Consider the following 21,661-nt stretch of genomic DNA (forward strand, 5'->3'; position numbering starts at 1 on the left):
TTGCCCTTGGAGTCTGCTTCTTTAAACTGCTCTTTACTTGGGTTACTATCTGTCAGGAAAGCTGAGTTTTCTGCCGAAAATATAAACCCAGCAGCTACTGCAGATTATGTGTCCAGAAGAGGAAGCATCAGACAGGAACAGATCCATGCCAGGAAGAAATTTATTACAACAAGGGTGGTAAAATACTGAAACAGGTTGCCCAAAGAATGGGTAGATGCACCATCCCTGGAGACATTCAAGACCAGGCTGAATGTGGTTCTGAACAACCTGATCCAGTTGAAGATGTCCCTGCTCATTGCAGGAAGGTTGGATGAGATAAGCTTTGAAGGTGCCTTCCAACCCAAACTGTTGTATGATTTTATAACACAAATTCCCTCAGCCTGGTTTTGTTTCCAGTACAATTTATGCAGTGACTCCAGGCGCTGCTGTAACTAAGTGTTCAAGTATCAGACAGTTTTCAGACACCTGGAAAATTCTGAAAACGCCGGTAAAAGAAAGGTGATAGTAACATCTGGTGGGACAAACTGCTGGCTGGCTCTTTTAGCTTCATCCTACATCTGACGATGGTGACTTGATTCCATTTATGTCTGACCCATGTTCTGTAAGAGGTGAGTTCATTTACTAATACCAAGATGCTATGTCAAGAATTAAGTATCTAAAGCTAAGCAATGCAATCTTGATTGAAGAGAGATGAATATTATTGTATCTAGTCTATTCATGAAATTCAGGTAATTCAGCAGTTCTTCCAAGTTCAGCTGTCTGCACAAAACTGATTTTCTTCATTTTTTTTTCCAACTTTTTAACTTGATATTTTGGGTTGAAGAAACAAATTTTTCTGATTTTCTATTTTGCTGATTTCAGCCTCACAATGGGCAATTGTACCTGACATGCACTGGTTTAACAAAGCCATGGAGCGCACCTCAGCCCACTTGCCACACGTGCTGCCCATAATGTCCTGTTAGTTTTGCACAGACAAGCCCATAAACCCCTGCTTTTTCATGCTGCCTTCACTGCCTGACGCAGGCACATAGGTACCTACAATAGCTGCAAACTTTGACCAAATGAAGGGGATGGATTGATGTCACTGAGTCACATCACTTCCCTAATGTTGCCAGGTTTGCAAAATACCACATTTATGTATGCGTTGGAGGGCAGGGCAATCTCTTGTTCAGACTTGCACTTCATTTTCAGTGAAGACATTCTCTTTGCAATGTGAGATCGGATCCCGTGGTGATTGCCATGCAGTGCTTTCCATGGCTCTCTTTCAAACTAAGTCCTGTAAACTTACTGAGAACTTGTAATAATAGCCAGGATTCTAAAACCGATAAAAAATGTAGAAAATAAAGCAAGGCACACAAAGCCTTTAATTAGGATACATGCTAACATAAAATACAATTGGAATTTTACATTTAATTAGTTTTTAAATATAACAGATTTTAATATTCTGAATTCTTTAGTATTCAATTGTAAGGTGAGTTTTTAAGCACTAACTCCATGTCATTAATCCTCACTTGATGAAACTGTTATTTTTGCCATTTACCAGGGAAAAACGTTTGAACACTCATGGCCAGTTTTTCAGAAATTGCACGTAGCAATTTTGTCTTCTAATTGCACACTTAGTCTGCAACTGCTGTTGGGTTTTGCCTGCATAAACTGAAGGGACTGGCAGCCAAAACTGAATTTCCAGCCACATTTAAGGATAAGCTAAATAGTGTTTGTGACTAAAGCACCTAGCAAATCTGTTGTAACTGACATGTAACACTCATAATCTGAATTAAGAAATGAACAACTATGGATGTTTTTAAAGTTCCCAAGGGAGATGAATCTGAGTTTCACTCATGTAATTTCCAGTGGTCACCAGCTCTTAGCTGGTGTCATCCCAATCCAGGTGTCCCAATACACACCAGCAGTTCCCTGACTTAAACTTCAGGACAAATACCTTGATTACAAGCAGTTGCAAGTTTTCTCACTGGGGCTTGCTGTAACCAGCTAGGTGTGCTTTTGGTCAGTGATCAGTGTAACATATCTCAGTATGGGAAATATATGGGGTGCAGGAAAAGGGCAGGCAGTGATGAAGAGGGAGGGACAGAGGGAGGGAAAGGAGCTGGGACTTAACAGAACTCAGTCTGCAGAGACAACTGGTGGAACAAGAAGGAAAACCAGCCTTTCCAAGCTCCAGTACCTTCTTTTTGATAAAGACAAGCTGATAAATCAGCTCTGAAATGCTGACAATAAGTCAAGCTTTTGTGGTCCTGATCATTTTTTTGTTAATTATTGAGTTTTTCAAACTGCGAAAGGCATGCAAGCATTTCCCTCCTGGACCAACTCCTCTCCCATTGCTGGGAAATTTGGTGCACCTGAACTTTCAGTTTCATCGGGATCTTCTGATGGAGGTACTTCTTTTAAGATGCTCTTAATTGGTTAATTTTAGTTAGAGCTTAAGCAAAACTGATATGCTAATAGCAAAGTGAAATTTTGAAGTCTTAGAAAGTTACAGATGAGGTATGGACACATAAAGATCAACTTGATTTTTACATTCAGGTCACCTTTTTATGTGGAATATGTCATCTTTACAAGAAATTTAACGTTCTTATGAATTAAATAAACGTTGGGGACAAGGTTTCTGACTTTAATAACAAGTCAGAGAATACCAATTATTGAAAAGATGCTTCTCCACTGCTGCTAAGCCCATACATGTTATTTTTTAAAATTCTGACACATTGTCTAACTTAATGACAAATTGGGTAATGTGGTGCCTGTGCTTGTAACATGGAAATGGCACACATTCCCTGTCTTCCAACACCTCCTTTAAAACTATGTTTTTGCCACTTGGTTTTAGAAGCAGTTGCTCCTCCCTAGGCCATGTCAGTCCCTCCCTGTACTCTGCCAGTAAATCTTGTAATGGTTTGCAGATGACCTCTGATTCAGATATATGCTTGAGACAGAACGCATGGATCACTGAGTGCAGTGTAGACTCAGGCAGTGACGCTGTAAGAGGGAGAGGAAAGGCAGTACCTAAAGAATTATAAGGAGAAGCAAGGATCTATTGTGATCAATTCGATGTAATTCTGGTGGCACCTCAGACACTGTCTACCACCTCTTTTGTATCATCGTGTGTGTTGAAGCAGATGCTTGGGCAAAGCTTTTTCCACAGATTACTGAATTTCCTCTATCATACACTTGTCCCTGCTTGGACATCTCTCTGTCTCCAGTGATCATTGCTTTCCTGTGAGGAAAGCACGACTGGACAGAGCCTTGGCCGACATGGTCTAGGGTGAGGCATCCCTGCCCATGGCAGGGGGATTGGAACTAGATGATCTTAAGGTCCTTTCCAACCTGAACTATTTTATGACTCAGCTGCACCCCACTGGCACCTAATGGCTGTTGACTAGTTTCTGGCGGGGCCTCCTCTTCTGGAGCACTCAAATGGAGCAGATTTAAACACTTCGTTTCCTTTGCGATGGAAGGGTTAGCTGAAGGCATACAGTCCTAGAGAGACACAGAGCATGGCTGTTCCACTAATGAGGTACAAATATTGGATTAGATGTGATGCAAAGAAATGACAACTTCTTCTTTAGTTTGCTGCAGTGTTGCTGCAGCCTGTGCTTTCAAAAGAAATTAATTTTACCACTCCCATAAGCAGTTCATCTGTTCTTTTCTGACATCTTTTTCCACTTACAGCTGGCAAAAACTTATGGCAACATATATACTCTGTGGTTTGGGTGGACCCCAGTGATCATACTGAATGGGTATCAAGCAGTGAAGGATGGCATGACTACACACCCTGAGGATGTTGCTGGGCGGATGGTGTCACCTTTCTTCAGAGCAATGGCCAAAGGAAAAGGTGAGGTTTTTCTGCCATAAGTAATACACAGGAATGATGACTTGGCAAACTATTCTGCCTTATTAGGTCTTCTACCCTCCCATTCCAAATGCTTTTCCATCAGATACATGTCCAAGTCCTCCACCAGCTCTTGAAAATAACTTACTATTTGCCATGACACCTTTTGTACCCAGCTTTCCCAAGTTTGGGAAACACTCCAGATCAGGCTGTTTCTAGGTGACCTTTTTGCTATGATCAACACGGATACTATCCTAGCTCAGAGCTTTGCAATCTTGCCCTCCTCACAGAGCAATCCAATTTGCAGCACATGATTTTGCTGAATGTTCCATGCCAAGCTTGTTTATACATTTGCTTCCTGTATACATTATGGTTGCCAAACACCTACCATCATGAGCAAGAAACTTATAACACCATCCTTCAGAAGTCTCCTTTCTGTGTTTGCAGCCACTCTTAAGCATTTGTGAGAGTGCCTCCAGCACCTGAAAACCCACTTCTCCTCAGTGTATTTCAGCAGTTTGCAGCCTTTCCTTTTCCCTCCCCTGCTTCTCCTATACCAAAGCAAACACGCATTGTTTAAAGCTAAATCACAGCAGCAGTTCAGGGCTCTTCAGGTAACCACTAGTGCAATTTAACAGTCAGTGGAATGGTCTCCCTTCCAGAGGAAATTCAGGAACCAAATGTCACTTATCCTTTGAGTTCAACATCTCACCCTACAAGTATCACATTAATTGATCTACATCTCCATAAACATACCCTGGCCCTGTACACCACTCTGCACAAATTCATCCAGTTATTCCTGTCTTGAGCATGACTGTTTGAGTGTAGCTAAAGCAAATCTAAAAAGACATCTTAAGGTTGTTTTGGGTTTGTTTGGTTTGGGATTTTTTTTTTTTTTAAGACATCAAGAAATGGGGCAATCAACCTTAAATTGTCCTTTTCAAAGCTTAACTACAGACAATATTACCGTTTGGGTATGTTTGGCCATGATGTCTGGTTGCTGATAATTTCACCTAAAGACGCTTGTATAACAGTGTATTTCCTGGTTCTCTCCATATATTTAATGTTTTTAAATGAATTGTTCATGTCTATGGCAAATATTAATATGCCAGGAAATACCCTCAGGTATTATATTGGCAAGTGGTCGCTCCTGGAAGCAGCAGAGACGCTTTGGTATAATGACTCTACGCAATCTGGGAATGGGGAAAAAAGGCCTGGAATATCGAGTGCAAGAGGAGGCCTCTCACCTGGTGGAGTTTTTTGTGAACTTAAAAGGTATCTACCTGCTAAGATATGGATCCAGGACTAAAAAGTGTCTAATTTCTTCAATATGCAAATTTACCTCTGCCTGTCTAGGGTTGGGGTAGGTCTAGAGTGGGGCATCCAAAGCCCAAAGAGCTGACAGAAGGTAGTGTCTCAAGTGTGATTTTTTTTCCTAAAAAGCTGTTCATAAACCCACTGAAGTTGGGAACTTCTGAAATTCCACCTTCATGGGCCTATGATTTCCTTTATGATATGACTGTACAATGATATGATGTCACTGAATGGCACAGTCAAGCCATTCTCAGACTGCCTACAATACATAACTAAAGAGTATTGCAGAGCTTAGCCATTCCTCTAAATTTCAGTAACATTAGATGCCATGAGGTAAACTGGATATTTTATTGTCTGTCTGGATAAGTAGCTATTAGCAAGAAAATCAAAGAAAGTAGGAGGTGGGAGAGAGCTTCAGTGGATTATCAGGTTCATCCTAGAGTCCAATTTAAGATAATTGCTGTCCAAATAATTTTTAATGGATGTCTGTCTCATAACTTTAAAAAAACCCCACCAGATAGAGATATGATGATCTACCAGCCATAGTTGAAACTGCAGTAGTTTTATTATGTACACTTTGCAGTTCCCACCCATCTATTCTGCTTCTTAAACCTTCCCAAGTTCCTTCAGTCTTTCCTCCTAAGTATTTTTTTTATGTTTTTGAGCATGTCTGTCACTGCCTTCTCTTAGTTCATCTCCAGTGACATTTCTTCCTTCCCACATTCTGACTTGTCTTCTTCCACACAACTGAGGACAGCACATTTGATATTATATCCTCTAACAGCTCTTATCTGTACAGTGCTATTTCACAGGAAGGGTTATGATATTGTTTTAGAGCTATGAGGATACATTTAATCATGTCCTTTGCTCTAAGACTATGTTTTATTTTCAGAAATATATATTAATGCCACATCTCTATCCTCATTCATGCCTTAGCTGGGTAAAGAGAACATTTTTTGTAATCTCTTATAACATCTTCTCCTATCTGCATGAGGAACACCTGAAGAAAGCATTGAGAGTGAATACTCATTTCTGTGTTTGCAGGAAGACCTGTGGATCCTTCTTTCCCTCTTTTCCATTCTATTTCAAATGTAATTTGTGCTCTGGTTTTTGGATATCATTTCTCTGATGAGGACGAAACCTTCCATGAACTGATCAGAGTCACGGAGAATTTATTCAGATTTGGAGGCAGCTTTGTGCATCAGGTAAGTAATTAATATGCCTTCCCCCCCCCCCCCCCCCCCAATAGGTAGAAAATGGAAGTGTGGATATAAAAATAGGACTTTTTGAAATACAGAGCAACTGGGAGCTAAGAGATCTTGGGGCCCTTACTACTGTGTCCTGGGTTCAGCAGTAGCAGTCATTTTTTCTCCTTCTTAGTAGCTGGCGCCGTGCTGTGGTTTTGACTTTGAGCCTGGGAACAGCACTGATAACACCGATGTTTTTAGTTGTTGCTAAGTAATGTTTAGTCTGACCAAGGACTTTCTGAATCTCATGCTCTGCCAGGGAGGAGGGGAAGCCAGGAAGAAGCAGAGACAGGACACCTGACCCAAACTAGCCAAAGAGGTATTCCATAACACAGCACGTCATGCCCAGCATGTAGAACTGGGGGCAGTTACCCAGAAGGGTTGATCACTGCTTGGTTGGGCTGGGTATTGGTTGGCGGGTGGTGAGAGGTTGCATTCTCTTCCCTTGTTATTTCCCTTATCATTATTATTATTGGTGATAGGCAGCAGTGGTTTGTGTTATACTTCAGTTACAGGACTGCTCTTATCTCAACCCATGGGAGTTACATTCTTTCGATTCTCCTCTCCATCCCTCTGGGAGCCGGGGAGGGGGAGATGAAGGGGAGGGAGTGAGAGAGAGACTGCGTGGCTGGACTTAAACCACGACATACTGCCTCCTTGGTTTTGAGGCCACTTTTAAGAACTCTCTTTGCAAGTTTAAAGGGACATGTCTGTGACTCCTGGCTTTTAAGTCTTTCAGCATTTCTGAGACTGTTAACAGAAACCTTAAAATTTCATTTGAGACTGGAGTTTATAATAAATTTGATCTCTGTAATGCTGCTTCTCCCACCTCTATTTACTTCTCTTGTTAAGTCTGAAAGAACAAAGAGAGGAGATAAAAACGCCACTTGCTTGGCAGGGTGGAATGTCAGATGCTGCAAAGAGAGAACTGTCCAAGCTATAGGACAATTCTTTGAGTTGACAAATATATGTATAAATACATAGAAAATAAATGTATGTGTATAAAAACACATAGAAGGTAAAATATTTCTACCCACCAGAACAATTATTGGTCCTATAGTAGTCATGAAGACTCTGAGAGGGAAAATTAAATTAGCTCATAGAGTGATACCCAGCCTACGTTTTCTTTCTGTGAGCGTCACAATTTCCACTGATTACTTGGGGCTGCAGACTTGTTAATCCTAATAGCCACATGCTATCCAGAAAGGATGTCCTTACATTCTGAGTGTGTGGGATCTAGGGTCTCCAGCTGTGCAGGAGTAAGGTCTTCTACTGATCCACATTAGTCAAGTAAAGTTACTGGCATGAGCAGAGTGTGTTCAGTACTCCTTTGACCCCCAAAACCATGTCAAAATTACTAGTAAAGTTTTCTCACATGATGGCAAAAATCTACTCAAAGCAATGTTAATTTGTTTACTCCATTATCAGTGTTTCCAGAAAGGACAATTCAACCTCTTGGTGCTTCTAAAAGCAGCTTTGTTAGTGACAGATAATTTACACTACCTCTTGTCTCTCACTCCCACAGCTGTATGAAATTGTCCCCTGGCTGATGTGCCGCCTCCCAGGTCCTCATAAGAAGGCGCTGTCTTGCTATGATGTCCTGAGTTCTTTTGCAAGGAAGGAGATCAGAAGACATGTGGAGAGAGGGATTCCAAACGAACCACAGGATTTCATTGACTTTTACCTGGCTGAGATGGAGAAAGTAAGTGTTCATTCTTCCTGATCACACATTTATGAAGTGTAAGGACAAATAAACCATTAAATACAGTCTGACCCTTTCTATCATAGTTTCTTACATTTCATAGGCTCTTTAATGTCAATACAGTAGCTTGGGACTTACCAACTCTGTTTCCCAGAAAGGCATCTTGTTTTATGTTTTAGTTATATGAACAAATTATCATAAAGTATTTTAGGGTGTGAACTCATGAGCTACCATGCGCTTTCCATAAATATCCATGTGATTACTTCAATCCTGTAATATGATTGGGATTTAATATGATAAATATGAGACAGTTTATATCTGTTGGTTACAGAACTTTTGTAGACAACCTCATCTTCTACAGCAGGGTACCTCATGTTTACAGTGGGATTAAATGTGCATGCATAGATAATTACTCTGAAATAGCTGATATGCTGCTTTGGGTTTCAATGTGCATCTTAATACTGGCTGTCTTTGTGCCACACAACTATATGGTTCTTCCTCTGAGCAGAATCCATTTGTGGAGGATCTTCCCTCTACTGGAAACTCCCTTTAGGTCCTGGTCTGAGGAGATTGTCCATTCCTTAAAGGATTTCCAAGCTGTCCTAAAATCCCTTGGTATCATTCAGTATGGCAGTACCAAAGAGAGAGAAGTCCTTCCACCTTCATCCTCATCCCTTTCAGCAGTTGCACGTCAAAAATGCTTGCCTACTTCATCATTTGACCAACCTTGGAAGAGGTATTTTATGCATCACGCCTGTCAGCTTTCTTGACAGATGAATGCTGTCATCAGCAGGTCCTAAATGGAATGAATTTGGGTGTCCCAAGCCTGTTCTCACTGTGTTACCTCTAATTTCCCCACAGTCTGGGGCATGATTGTCTTGGCATCTATATTCGAATTGGAGGGCCTAGGAAACAATTTCACATGCAATGCCATAATAAGCTGTTAATCTTCTTCTCTCACCAGACTATTATTTTCCATAGCAGGAAGTGACTCATGAGCAGAGAGGCTCTGCTAAGAGCACCGGAGTTTCTGCTTCAAGCTCAGACATTTTTGGATACATTTGGGAGCTAAACAAAGCATCTTTTTCTTAGGGTAGATGAAGTTTATGTAGCTTCTACATCTGGCTTTCGTCTAGTCAGGTTGTTGTGTTCTGTGTTGGCTCATGGGCTCTGCAGGGAGCTGATATACCCTCTTGTACATTATGTCTGAGTGACTATGACAAGATTTACAAAAGTAAGCATTTTAGAGGCAAAGATGCAGTTTATTCTGGTGTCAGGGGTGTAAGTCATGGCAATATGTTTATTTTAAAATGGTTTTGCCTAATGTGTTTCCTCTAATTGTTTTTATATTTTATGCCCTTACTATAAGAAGAAAATACTTGGGTACCTCTCTCCTATCAGTTCACATCTGTCCTGGAATGAGAGAAGAAATTGCTCTCAAGATGTTCAGTTGTGATCCTTTTATTCAGATAGGTTTCCTTGGTATTTGCTAGCACCATTTGACTGTTTTGGAAAGACCAAGGCCTGAGTGACACATTGTGGAGCACTTGTATAGAAGTATACTCTAGGCTAACTGCAAAACTTGTGGTGTGCTTTAAAGTTTTTGTGATTAAGTCAAGAGGTATAAAATTGTCTGGTTTTTAATGAAAGAATATTCCATGTCATGAAAATGAGCAATGCAGACTTACTGTGTCCGTTTGGGAAACCATTAATTTCATCAAAACCTACAATTTTGAATATTCTTTATGCAAATGGAAATAAAAATTCCACACAGGAGGCATGCACGATGACCTTATTTTTATGCTTTAACTTCAACTTTTTATCATCTACAGTCTAAAGATGGGGTCAAGCCCAAGTATGATGAAGACAATTTGGTATGTGTTATAAATGATCTTTTCCTCGGTGGATCAGAGACCTCAAGCACAACACTGTACTGGGGACTTCTCTATATGGTAGTGAATCCAGACATCCAAGGTGAGAAGGATTCTTGCTGTGAAATGCTGTGGGTACTCCAAATGCTAGTGATGGCTGAATATAATGAGTTGCAGGTGCAAAAGTCACTATTTGATCCTGGCCTTCACTCTCTGTAAACACAAAGAATGGCAGCAGAGGGAAAAATCAGAGGCCATCCTATGTCCTGACCAAACCAGCTGGCTGAAGGCACTTGCAGTGAGACAAAAATTGGCCATACTTGGACCAACTCTGCTCAATTCATTCCTTGCACTGGCAGTTAATATCTGAGGCATTTATGTCAATTTTGCAAACAAGATTTAGATTTTTGAGATAAAGTGAATTAAACAGTCTCTAAATACCTTCAAAACCTGGAGCTGATTGGCTTGCTCTACACCCATTGAGCATTCCGTAAGATAAATGTCAGAGCTGGTATAAGTACAGTGTAGTCATTGCTTATGATTCTGGACCACACTGTTATCCCCTCCCTTCTCCCCTACACCCGTTTTTATCTTCATGTATTAAACTCAGGCATTAAATCACAAGTTATAGACTTCATGTGCTATGTTGAAATAATACATTTTAATGTTGCTCTGTGAAAAGGCATATGCATAAAATATTTTATATATTTTTCCCATCTGAAATACTGTGTATTTTGTAACAGGGAAAGTGCAGAAGGAGATGGATACTGTTTTGGGTCCTTCACAATTAATTTGCTATGAGGATCGGAAAAACCTGCCTTATACAAATGCTGTGGTTCATGAGATACAACGCTTCAGCAACATTGTTTTTGTTGGCATGCCCAGAGTGTGTGTGAGGGACACAATTTTGCTAGGATTCCCTGTCAAAAAGGTACGGACACATTTCCAGCCTCTGCTCTTTCTTCAGCAGAGACATTTAGCTTTTATTTCAGTTTAGCAACCCATTTTCCATCTATAAACTATGCTTCATATAACCTAGAAATGTGGTGCCTGGGGAAGGGTTGCCATTTGTGGCTCTGGTAATAAGTCTCTCACTCATCATGTTGACACTCAAGACAGCTCATAAGGCCCCTGCCCCTACCACAGAAGCCTGAAGTTTCTGCCCAGCTGATCAAAGCACAACTTCAGAGACCAGTTCTGCTTGGCTGGGGATAGACTGAGAGGGGAAACTCGTTTGCCAAAGCACTGGTTAAGACACCTCTGCCCAGCTTGGCACTCCTGGAATGGAGGAAGACTTCTGAGAGTATGGCTCATAGCTCCACTGACTCCAAGAGCTAAGGGACCTACCTGAATCTGTAACAGCTGAGAGACTGACAGCTACAGCTGACAGTGAGGAAGTTGCTCCTAAATACTGCCTAAGACTGTTCAGAGCCAATAAAGCTGGGTGCCAGTTCTCAGCATAAAACACTATCAAGAAAGAGGAATTGGTTGCTTTTATTGCAAGAGAGATGGGAGAGGCCAGCACCATCACTGGCATGTAGGACTGGCCCCACCTAACTCATTTTGTGGTCAGGGTTTCACTCCTGTCTGCTTCTGACAGCCAGGTACCTAAGGCACACGAACTGGTCTGCTGGGAATAACCTGTAAGGAAAAAGCCTGGAGTACTACTGCTAAAAGGGCTCAGAGGTTGTTATCAATGAAGTACTGCAATTATCTCTGGATTTCTCTCTCTCTTAAGCATGACAGGAGGTTTCCAATGCTGGGACCTGAGTATCAACAAGAGAGTCCTGCTGGAAGTATTATGGAATAGTTGCAAAAGTGGTCATAACAAAGTTGTACCAACATCACTAATGCTGTTAACACCCACTGACACAGCTGCAGGGTTGAGAAGATAATATTCAACTCAGAAAATGATCACAAACTCCAGATTTCTAGGAAAACAAATGGTCTTCTAACCAGATCATATCTGCTCATTACAAAGAAATGGTAACAAGCAGCAGTTTTATCTGCCAGGCAGAAACTGATGGGTGAAAATCTACAAGTTGGAACTAAATCAACAGTTTCTTCCTTGCAGGGCACTATTGTTATGCCAAATATAGCATCTGCTCTGTATGACCCTGAGCAATGGGAGACACCTCGAGAGTTCAACCCTGGCCACTTTCTGGATAAAGAAGGAAACTTTATGCCTCGAGAAGCCTTCTTACCATTTTCAGCAGGTAAATGCACCGCCAGTTTGAACTGACCCAACAAATTAGATGAAGAATACAGAAGCGTGAGACTATGGTATTTCTTCAGATAACATCCTCTCTCTCTGCTGTTTGCTGCTTTTAAAGAACAATACTGGGTTGTTTCTGCCAGGGGCGATGCTTCTATGCTATCAGATCCCAAACTGTTCTTAGGACTCTGTAGTGGGAATCCAGCTTAAACTCCTGGATTTCTCAGGCATATTTCATGCTGCAGTCATCCACAGATTTTTATGGTAGTATTCCTTATATGTACATTTTTTTCCTGAGAAGCAATGCATCCTGTGTGTCCTGGAGTTACTTGTAACCCTTTTTAAAGGAACAAGCTGAAAGAAAAGCAGAATGCATTCTGATAAACAAAGGATTAAGTTCTTGCTTACAGAACTGAAAATCCAGTTGCAAAGGAAGGAAATAAGGTAACAGTGCACAGTTAGCAACCACATTTAGCCTCCAAGTTCCTACTGTGTTGGTTTTGGTTTAGTTTTTCTGTTGATATAGCAGAGTAGTCACTTAGCTATCCACTCAGGAGTGATTTCTTAATGCAAATGGCTTTTTCTTTCCTTTCATTTGTCTGCTAATCTGGAAATATGAATATATTATTTACCTGTTCTGCTCATGCCATTGGTTCCAATGATGAATCCTTGGAAATTACATTGGTCTCTTGAGTTTTGCCTGTAAAGTGGCCAACCCTTTGTTGAATTGCAAATGCAATTGCTAAGTAATTTTGATCCACTGATGTTAGCTCACTAATAAAGCACACACAAACAGCTGGCAGATTCTTTGTGTATGACCCTGAAGCTCAACAGCGTAAGAGGAAAAGAATTTTCTGCCACACCAAGCAAGGTCAAGAAAGAAATGATGGTGGTACCTCAGGCACTTTCACCAAGATTTTTATTTGGCATTTCCTAACCTATGACATTGGATGAGATGTCTCTGAGAAAGAATTCAAAGTTTTGATTCTGTGGCTTTCATGATCCTGGCCCTGAACAAAAGAAAACACTCTGCTTATAACATGAATGAACAAAGTTATTATGAAACTGAAAAATTCCTCAATAATTCACTTTCCTCTCCCTCCCCACCTTCCTTCTGCAGGGCACCGTGTGTGTCTGGGGGAGCATCTGGCAAGAACTGAGCTCTTTATCTTCTTTGCCAACCTGCTGCGGGCATTCACCTTCCGGCTCCCTGAGGGGGTGACGAAGATCAGCACAGAGCCCATTCTGGGTGGTACGCTGCAGCCCCACCCCTACAGGATTTGTGCCATTCCACGCTAGGCTGCCACACATCACAGAGCGGCATGGGACATCCACCTTCATCTCAGTGCATTTCCTCTCAAATGTGTAAACCTCCTCCTTCTAGCCAGGATATTGGCATTAGTCTAGTCCAGGGCTATTCAGAAAGTGCATGCAAGCCACAATCCAGCCTATCAGTACTTTTGGTCCAGTCCTTGTGAAATCCTCAGATATTCTTGCAAGGATCCTAACCATTTGCTTGTCTTGGAGTGCACTTGAAGCAATATGCTATGGTTCCCACTTGATACCTGCATGCTGTGTCCTAGCCAAGTAGAATCATTATAATGCTCACTCCCGAGCAAACCTCAGTAAAATTCAACAACAGAGGATCTCAACAAGAGCTGAGTAGGTGTCATTTCTGTGAGTAGTTTGATGACCTCAAGTAATTTCACTCTGAAAAACACACTTTTAAAGCCCTATTTTGATCTTAATGTCCTGAACTTTGCCACTTCAATTTGTTGACAGGTTGCAAATTACAACAACAACAACAAAAAAAACAAACAACAAAACCAAACCCAAACAAACAGAAAACAACATCCAAACCCAGGAAACACCTTAGAATGTGGGTGTGTTAATGTCTTCATTTCATGTTATGTATCTCCCATAAGGAAGATAGAGGGTCAATCTGAAGTTGAAGAAAGAAACTGAATTTTGGGGTCTATTAGCAATGCATATGTGTGACTTTGCAGCCTGATCATCATTATAATGTATTGCCAAGTGGTTGGTTTGTTAGGATTGTTTTGGTTTTGGTTTGAGGGATTTATTTTTTTTTCCCCCTAGCACACCCATTATTGCTCCTGCTCGGATGAAACATGGATGTGGGATGAGAGATTCACTTTGCCAGCAGGTTTCACTGCTCATTTCACATCAGAGGAATGTAGAGACTTGGGAAGTCAGCATCTAGGGCTATCTGAAAACCCAGCTGTCCCCCATTTTCTCTGGGTCCTTTTCTCCTTTCATTACAACCTGTACCATACTGCTTCTCTCCATTCAAACTCTTTCCAATCTCTTTCCAATCCTACTGCCCCAGTTCCAGTTCCTATCTTTATCCATAGGAACTCTATTTCAGGATTCACCTTCCCTTTTGGTTTCCCTCCTCCTGTCATCATACCAAGATTCTGTCTCCTACACTTTTCTGCACAAGTGTTAGTAGAGGAATCAGTGCTGAGTTGAAAACAATGACCAGTGAGTTTTCAGAAGGGAGCTTGGACGTTCTGATTTATTTGTTCTTTGTGGCTCCAGACCATGAAAAGAAGAATGTTGTAACTATGAAGGGTGCACTGGAGGTAACTTAGCATAAGAAAAGACATAAATAACAACATGATGCAAGAATTTTAAAATATCTATTACTTAACGTAACTGTTCACTGGCCCTGATTGACTGAGGCGGTTTAAGCATACAGCTGGAGGTGACAGTCAAGTTCAGCTGTAGCTTTGTTAAAGCAAAGTGCTGTAGTATTCTTGAATGCAAATCATGTTTGGAAAGGATTCAAATATTGGAGTTGGGTAGAGATGTCTGTAAACACTGCTATAAACTCAGGTTGAATTCGTATGAGGAATTCGTATGAGTGCTTTTATGTTGGAATATAAACTCTTTGTAATTAAATAATTGTGGTACATCTGAACTTAATGGATTTTAAACGGGGCAGAATGTTATTAAAAAGAAGTGAGAACTACTGAAAGTCAGGCTGAGCTGGACCAGATCCTGGCATGCCTTGTAGCTCTGGCAGTAGTCTGCTCCAGCACAGCCCAGCATCTGTGGGCTTGCTGGGCTGGGAGGGAAACTGGGACAGCAAGGGGCTTCACAAAAGCAGTATCTGTCATAAATAATCCAGTCTCCTGCTCCACACAGCATACCAAGTCTGTTCTACTTCTGCTGAGCCTCTTTACAGCTTTATCTGTGCTTATTCTTCACCCTGCCCTCCCTCCTACCTATTCCACTAATCCTTCTATAGTGTCTCTCATTGCCTTTGCCCACTCCTCTTGGCATCCTGCCACTCACTGAAGATGCTTCCTGATAAGATACCTGTAAAGCTGATTGTGCTCAAGGGTTGGAACATTACATCCATTGAGACTGCAGCTGTACTCAATGCTGTTGATAGATAGCTTCCCTGTGACTGGGGAGAACTCAGAAATGGCACAAAGTGGAAAAACCTGGTAATTCACTGTCCATTTCAGCGATGCAGGGACCCTGCTCACCAGAACCCTACCAGGTACTACAAAAATGCACATTTGATTTTGAAAAGTCTACTAAAAGCTTGGCTGAAGGTCAGGAGCCTCACAGCTCTCCCTTCAGGAGAATGGGTTTCCAGACAGTCTCACACAGGAGTTTTGCTGTTCCTGAACAATGGAGCCAATGTGGTGTGTGTAGCCTCCTGTATGGATTAGTCCACATGGGTTAAGCAGGCAGATACTATTTTGGGCTGGTTTGGAAACCTACTGCACCAACTTACACCCATGTGTTCCCATAAGGATCTAAACAGAGGTGATGGCAAACAGAAACTCAGGAAACCTGGTAAAATTAATTTTGTTCTTCCTCCACTCCCTTGGGAAGCTTGGGAGGGGTTCTGGGCTGGAGAACAACTGTTTCCCCTCTCAGAGATCATTCTTACAGTACTTGCCCAGGGTTACAGACCTCCAGCTCCTCGACTGGCTGACCTCTGGCAATGGAGAAATTTAAAGGTTATGTGGAAAGACCTGAAATGATCCGAGACCAGATGCTGATGAGGGGTGACAGCAGAGTCACCTCTGAGTGTCTCAAATGACTTTCCTTGTCTCCTGCCCACAGCCCTTCCCCTCCAAGTGCTGCTTTCTCTCTTGACCATCATCTTGTCATCACTTTGCCAACTGGTTGCAGCCCCTAGGAACAGGTCTGTGTTACGCCACCAAAGAACAGCCAAATTAAAAGGTGCACACCCTGGTGCTGATGACTGGAGTGAGGTAACAGTTCTTTCAAGTGGAGTGACTAACCCTTCACATCATCTTTTCTTTTCTATAGCCAATGTCAACCAAAGGCCTCTAAGTTGTGGTAGAACTGTCATCTTTAATATATGGTTTGGAAGGGTTTGGAACCAGGTTGCAGGTGTTTATTCCAGGGAAAGATGCATACAGCTGAGTGTATTGCTTTTTAAATCACGGTGATTCTTTTGGGGAAAAGTGAATTCACACCACAACACTGCAGAGGTGGGTCTTTGTTTCATATTTGCAGCATAGTGGGAGTGTGTGACTCCAGAAAGCTGAAAATATTTCACATTGATGGATATGATAGGAGAGAGCTGCCTAACCTTATATGGTGCTCAGCTCTGCTAAGGCTACAGTTGAAGAAAACATTGCCAAGCTGTCTGACACTAGGATCCTCCAATTTTTTCTTGTGTTTTTCTTTCTGTTTCATGGCAGAGCTCTCCTGGGTAGCAGCATTAGTGTCACAAGCACATGGCAGGCTGTGTGCCACTCGAGGGAGACTGTTCATTGCAGCAAAGAGTGAGCAGAAAGTAAAGACAAGGAGAGCCTTGTGAAAATGTTTGGTAGATCTTGCATCCATACAAAGACTAAAAAAAAGAAGTTAATATTTTCCTCTCCTGTTAAAACACGTTGTTTGGGAAACTGGTTCGTGTCAAAGGCTTGGGCTAAATTGTCCCAGTTGATGCCTCAGTGTACGAAACAGTGACTCAATGGCGTGTAGTGGGGGAACCTGACATTTGTGGGATTGAATTTTGAAAAAGATACCGTCCATTACAACAGTGTAGCACATTTGGGGGAACTATTTCTTTACGTTTGAGGAGGTCTAGAAAACCCTGAACGGACAGTAGGTGACAGAAAAGGAAATGTTCACTGTCTCCAACAGAAGGGCTGGCAGGTGTCAAATGCAACAAAAAAGGAGAATCGTTCAGAAGAACCCAAGGGGATTGCACTGCATGTGCTTGTTGGTAAGCTATGCCTCCTCACTGGACTTGTACTAAACAGTTATTTCTGCTCAAAAAGCAATTGGATAAATCTTCAGCAGGAAAAATACTTTGGGGTTGTTTTGTTCTAATACCAGTACAGTGTTTCTGGATTGTCCTGTTCTTACAAACTTTCCTAAGGCATGTGCTGTCATGCGCTGTCAGAAATGGAACATGAGACCAGCTGTGCTTTGTTCTGGCACAATACATCTTGTGCTTAAGTTTTATGCCATTTATTCAGAATTAAAATAGTTCAGTATTTGTCTTCAGTTTGGACATTTATTATCACAATCCTATATTTTCCATTTGAACAATTTTTTTCTAACTTTCAGACAGTGTCCTGACCAAATGCCTGCTGAGACATCACTTGGGAGACTAGAAAAAGATGCTCATCCAAGCAACTTGTAATCCTGGAATATGAGCCAAAATGCACTTAATGTTATTCATTTGCCTTTGACTAAAAGTCTTGCTGCTGGCTCTTTGAAGCTTTATTTATTCATTAGCCAGATGTCTTCAGGTGAGAAAAAAGCATTGGGAACAGTAAATCAAATTTTCTTCAGTGCTAGAGCAAAATTTCTGGTTTAAAAAAAGAACCCAAAACTATAACATGCTAACTGATAAAGGGTTACACACACTTCCTTGATTGTGTTATAAAGGAACCATGTATCATCAGACCTACATTCAAGTCTGTGCTGTCAGGGCAGCCTTGAACTGGGAATTGTGGGTAACTCAAGATGAGGAAATCCCTCCCTATAAAATCCTTATGCCGTAAATGTTATTATCTGCCCACTTTTTTTATCTTCAATATCTCCATTACATTTTCCATTGTGAAATGCCGCATTAATTATGTTTGCAGCTGAACTAAATTGGAAGAAACAGCAAACCTCAGTGTCATGAAAGAAAAGATTTATGGAGACTTGGAGACAGTTGAGTTTCAGGATATGAAAAATACAGTTATTGTATCCTCGAAAATCACCCTGAACTCAAATATTCAGTGCAAGAGAGACAGAAAGAGAGGTCTAGGGCTGTATAAGCAGAAACACTGCAGAATAAAACAAGTGAATCCTTTTGAGAGTAAAACTGTATAAGGAATATTGGATTTATGCTGGGTGTTTGTTACAGCTAACAATAAAAGTTAGACAGATCTGATGAGCCATACCACATAATGATTGCAGGACAAGAGATGGCAAACATGGGGTCTGAAGAACATTCATTGCCATTTCACTCAAAGCAATATGGCTAAGGCAGCTTCGTGTGTAAATCAAATGGTGGGAGATCTGGGTGCTATGATTTGAATTGGGATGTCATTTTACTAGATGAGATTTGTAGATAAAAAATGTACCTAAGAAATGTCAGCTCTTCCAACACACACAGGTGAGTTTCATTTCATTTGTCCCCTAGATCTCTGAGATGTCTCTCTAGACTGAAAGGTTGGAAGCACACTGTTAGAAGTTGCTTTCATTTGTTGAGGTGAATTACACTCCAATGCCTTTTTGCCTTTTAACAGTCGTTCACAACAGGGTGTCTGCTCTAATCAGCTCTATCAAGAAGGTGCCTTCTCTGAGACCAAATCTTACAAAGGCAACAGGTTTTTCTTGCCCTTTTTCTTTATTTCTTCTACATTTTTTTTTTTTTAATTTTAGCTCAAGTGAATTCAAACCAGTTCACATCATGATTTATAAAGGAATGACAAAGAATGAATTTATAATTCTGTAGGGGTTCAGAGGGTGTAGCACAGAGCAAACACACAGCAACTAGACAGCTGCAGGACAGAAGTCAGGATCGGCAGTGTAGCTTTATTTAGGCTGCCAGTACCCAAAAGCATCACTCACATTCTGGACTGCACAGTATACAGAGCTCCTGAGTGATTGTAGACTGATTACAAGACAGCATGCAGGATTCAGTTCTCTGCCCAGTGGAGGGAGATGAGTGAACTTTCTAAGAAGTAAGGTTCATGTCACTCGGGTATCAGTGTAATTCTTAACAAACCACCAATTTTTAATCTTCATTTATCCATTCCATAGGGGAGACTTAACTTCCTGACCCATCTATTAGCCTACTTCTACTGCCAAACAGGAGGGTATAACAGAGTTCAAGTGGCCAGTATTAATTTTGCTTTGTTGTATTTGACAGAGAAAGGCAATATAGGCAGCTGCTTCTCAAAGAGGTGTTTTATGACAACATGAGCAGGGTTTGTGCCACATAGCACTGATCAGTTTGAATATTTCTAGCCTTCTGTTAAGTCTGAAGTTACTTTAGGCTTGAGGCAGTTGGACGTGGTGACTGCAGGTCTAGGGATTATTTTAAATTTGATTTTTATTTTTCATGAGTCTTTTACTTCCAGTCTCTGTTAAATTGACTTTGAACCTGCACTCCTGAGCACTGGTAATCTTGTCCATAATCTTTGTTATTTGTGTAATCTTTGGTAATCTTTGAATGCTCTTATGGTATCCTCTACTCAGCAGCCTCCATCCTGTGATTCTTCTGGAGCATACAGTGCCAGGGCTTCAAAGACATAATGCATGCACCTGAAACCTGTGTTGGTGCTGGTACTCTGTGCAGCAGGTGTTTTCAGAGCACTGTCTCCTACAGATAATCCTTCTGGCAACTAAATATGCCTGCTTCACTGTGTTTAGTGCTATGGCTGGTTTTGTGTTGGCTATTTTGTAATGTTCTCTATGTGTATGAAAAGATAAAGTTCAATTAGTCACAGTAAAATCTCCCAGGCATGGATACTCACTGGACGAGGTAAGGTATATTTTCAAGGATGGTACATAGCAATCTGGCATTAGGTTTGACTTGATTTAATGTCCTCACTGATGATTTAGGATAGTTGGAGAGTAGAACAAGCTTTGCAGTGTGACATTTTTAAATGATTCTCTTTGAGGAACTCTTAGAGGGAAAAGGGGTTTATGGGTCTGGCTGAACATAAAAATGAAGACACAAGGTAGAAAATAATACATAGAATAAATACAGACAAATGTGGGTTCAATAAAGCACAGGAAAAATAGTCCTAAATTACCTGGGTCGTTTCTCCAGCATGTTCTGAGAAGCTGCTACAAATCTGTATGAATGATATGTTAATGGGATTCCATACTGCTCTGCTGCTTGGAAGCAGCTCATATTATCTGAAGCAAATCAATGGCTTTATATGCACAGGTACATAGAAAGATATATTATAAAGATCAGTTTAAAACTGTGGGGTTTAACTATAGATTTCTTCTTGCTCCAGAGGCATTCATAGGAAATGAAGCAAGAAAATTTTAAAAACACAGCAGCTGTGAACCCTATTTTTTAGCCCAAATTAAGAGGGTTTCAATTTTTTTCTCCCTCCATGTACATGGAATGAAATTTTCCATTCAAAATAGTTTTCACAATTGCCCCTCTGAGGGAGAAGCAACTCTCAGTAGGAGCTGAGAGACTACAGCACACTAGTTGAGAAATAGCTGGTGGAAAAGTGTCATATACTAAACATACTTCACCCCAACTGCCCATGCTCTGCTGGAGGTTCCAGAAAAGAAAAATTACAAGTGTAGAGAAGTGGTGGGAAGAAGACAAGCCTCTCTCCTACTGTAGGAGTAAAAGAAGTTCAGCTCTCTTCTGGTCAGCATTGAGGACAAACGGGGAACAGCAAGGAGAGAAGGGAGTGATTAGCAGCTCCAGTTTTCTTTTCCTAGTCTAGCAGTGTCTGAGCTGTGATGAGTGAAGGACATCACCAGAGAAGGAGACCAGCCTGCTGGAAACAGGCTTCAGGCTGTGTTGGTTTCAGATAGCACCACAGTCACACAACATCTGAAGGAAGTTACACAACTTACATATTTAAAGTAGCAGGCAGATAAATAATAAAATAATCCAAAGATGCTGTGTAAATAAATTGTGTTATATGTTGAATAATGCTGTATCTGTAGCTTACTCTTGCAAAAATATACATCACTGCCAGAGTTCATGGAGAAAAAGGTGGATTTAGGGGAGCCTTCCGAGCCTAAGAGGGAATGAAAATGGAGTGTGTGTGACTCAGACAAAACTGAGTTAAGAAAGCAGTATTTTAACCCTCAGGGAATAGCTAAATCAATTTGAAAAACTTCAGTTTATTACTGCAGGCAGCCTAATGGAGAGGTTTCAGAGTTAAAATAAAGTTACAGAGGTAAAGTGGTAAGGTATTCAGCAGGACTGAACTTCCAGAAAAATCTGTGGCACTCTGCACAGTAAATATG

General features: G+C 41.1%; 1 protein-coding gene and 1 long non-coding RNA gene across 3 annotated transcripts; one reads left to right on the forward strand and one right to left on the reverse strand.

Annotated features, from left to right (window-relative positions):
* The first annotated feature begins 1,915 nt into the window (after positions 1-1,915).
* Positions 1,916-13,996, forward strand: LOC134167361 (cytochrome P450 2J6-like). Of its 2 annotated transcripts, none has more exons than XM_062625957.1 (9): positions 1,916-2,393; positions 3,682-3,844; positions 4,967-5,116; positions 6,200-6,360; positions 7,928-8,104; positions 9,937-10,078; positions 10,719-10,906; positions 12,050-12,191; positions 13,311-13,996. In XM_062625957.1, the coding sequence occupies exons 1-9, from the start codon at positions 2,223-2,225 to the stop codon at positions 13,487-13,489; spliced, it is 1,473 nt and encodes a 490-aa protein (XP_062481941.1). In that variant the 5' UTR covers positions 1,916-2,222; the 3' UTR covers positions 13,490-13,996. The 2 variants fall into 2 exon arrangements, with proteins under 2 accessions (XP_062481941.1, XP_062481940.1); XM_062625956.1 differs by lacking the exon at positions 1,916-2,393 and adding an exon at positions 3,392-3,526.
* On the reverse strand, positions 6,400-7,362 carry LOC134167365 (uncharacterized). The gene is made up of 2 exons (XR_009966161.1): positions 7,049-7,362; positions 6,400-6,486 (listed from the first exon to the last, which is right to left on the reverse strand). It is a non-coding gene; the product is annotated as an uncharacterized LOC134167365 (long non-coding RNA).
* Positions 13,997-21,661: the final 7,665 nt, after the last annotated feature.

Source organism: Pezoporus occidentalis, unplaced genomic scaffold (assembly GCF_034315485.1).
Source record: "Pezoporus occidentalis ecotype Australia unplaced genomic scaffold, CSIRO_AGI_Poc_V1 ctg285, whole genome shotgun sequence".
In the NCBI taxonomy this organism is placed as follows: domain Eukaryota; kingdom Metazoa; phylum Chordata; class Aves; order Psittaciformes; family Psittacidae; genus Pezoporus; species Pezoporus occidentalis.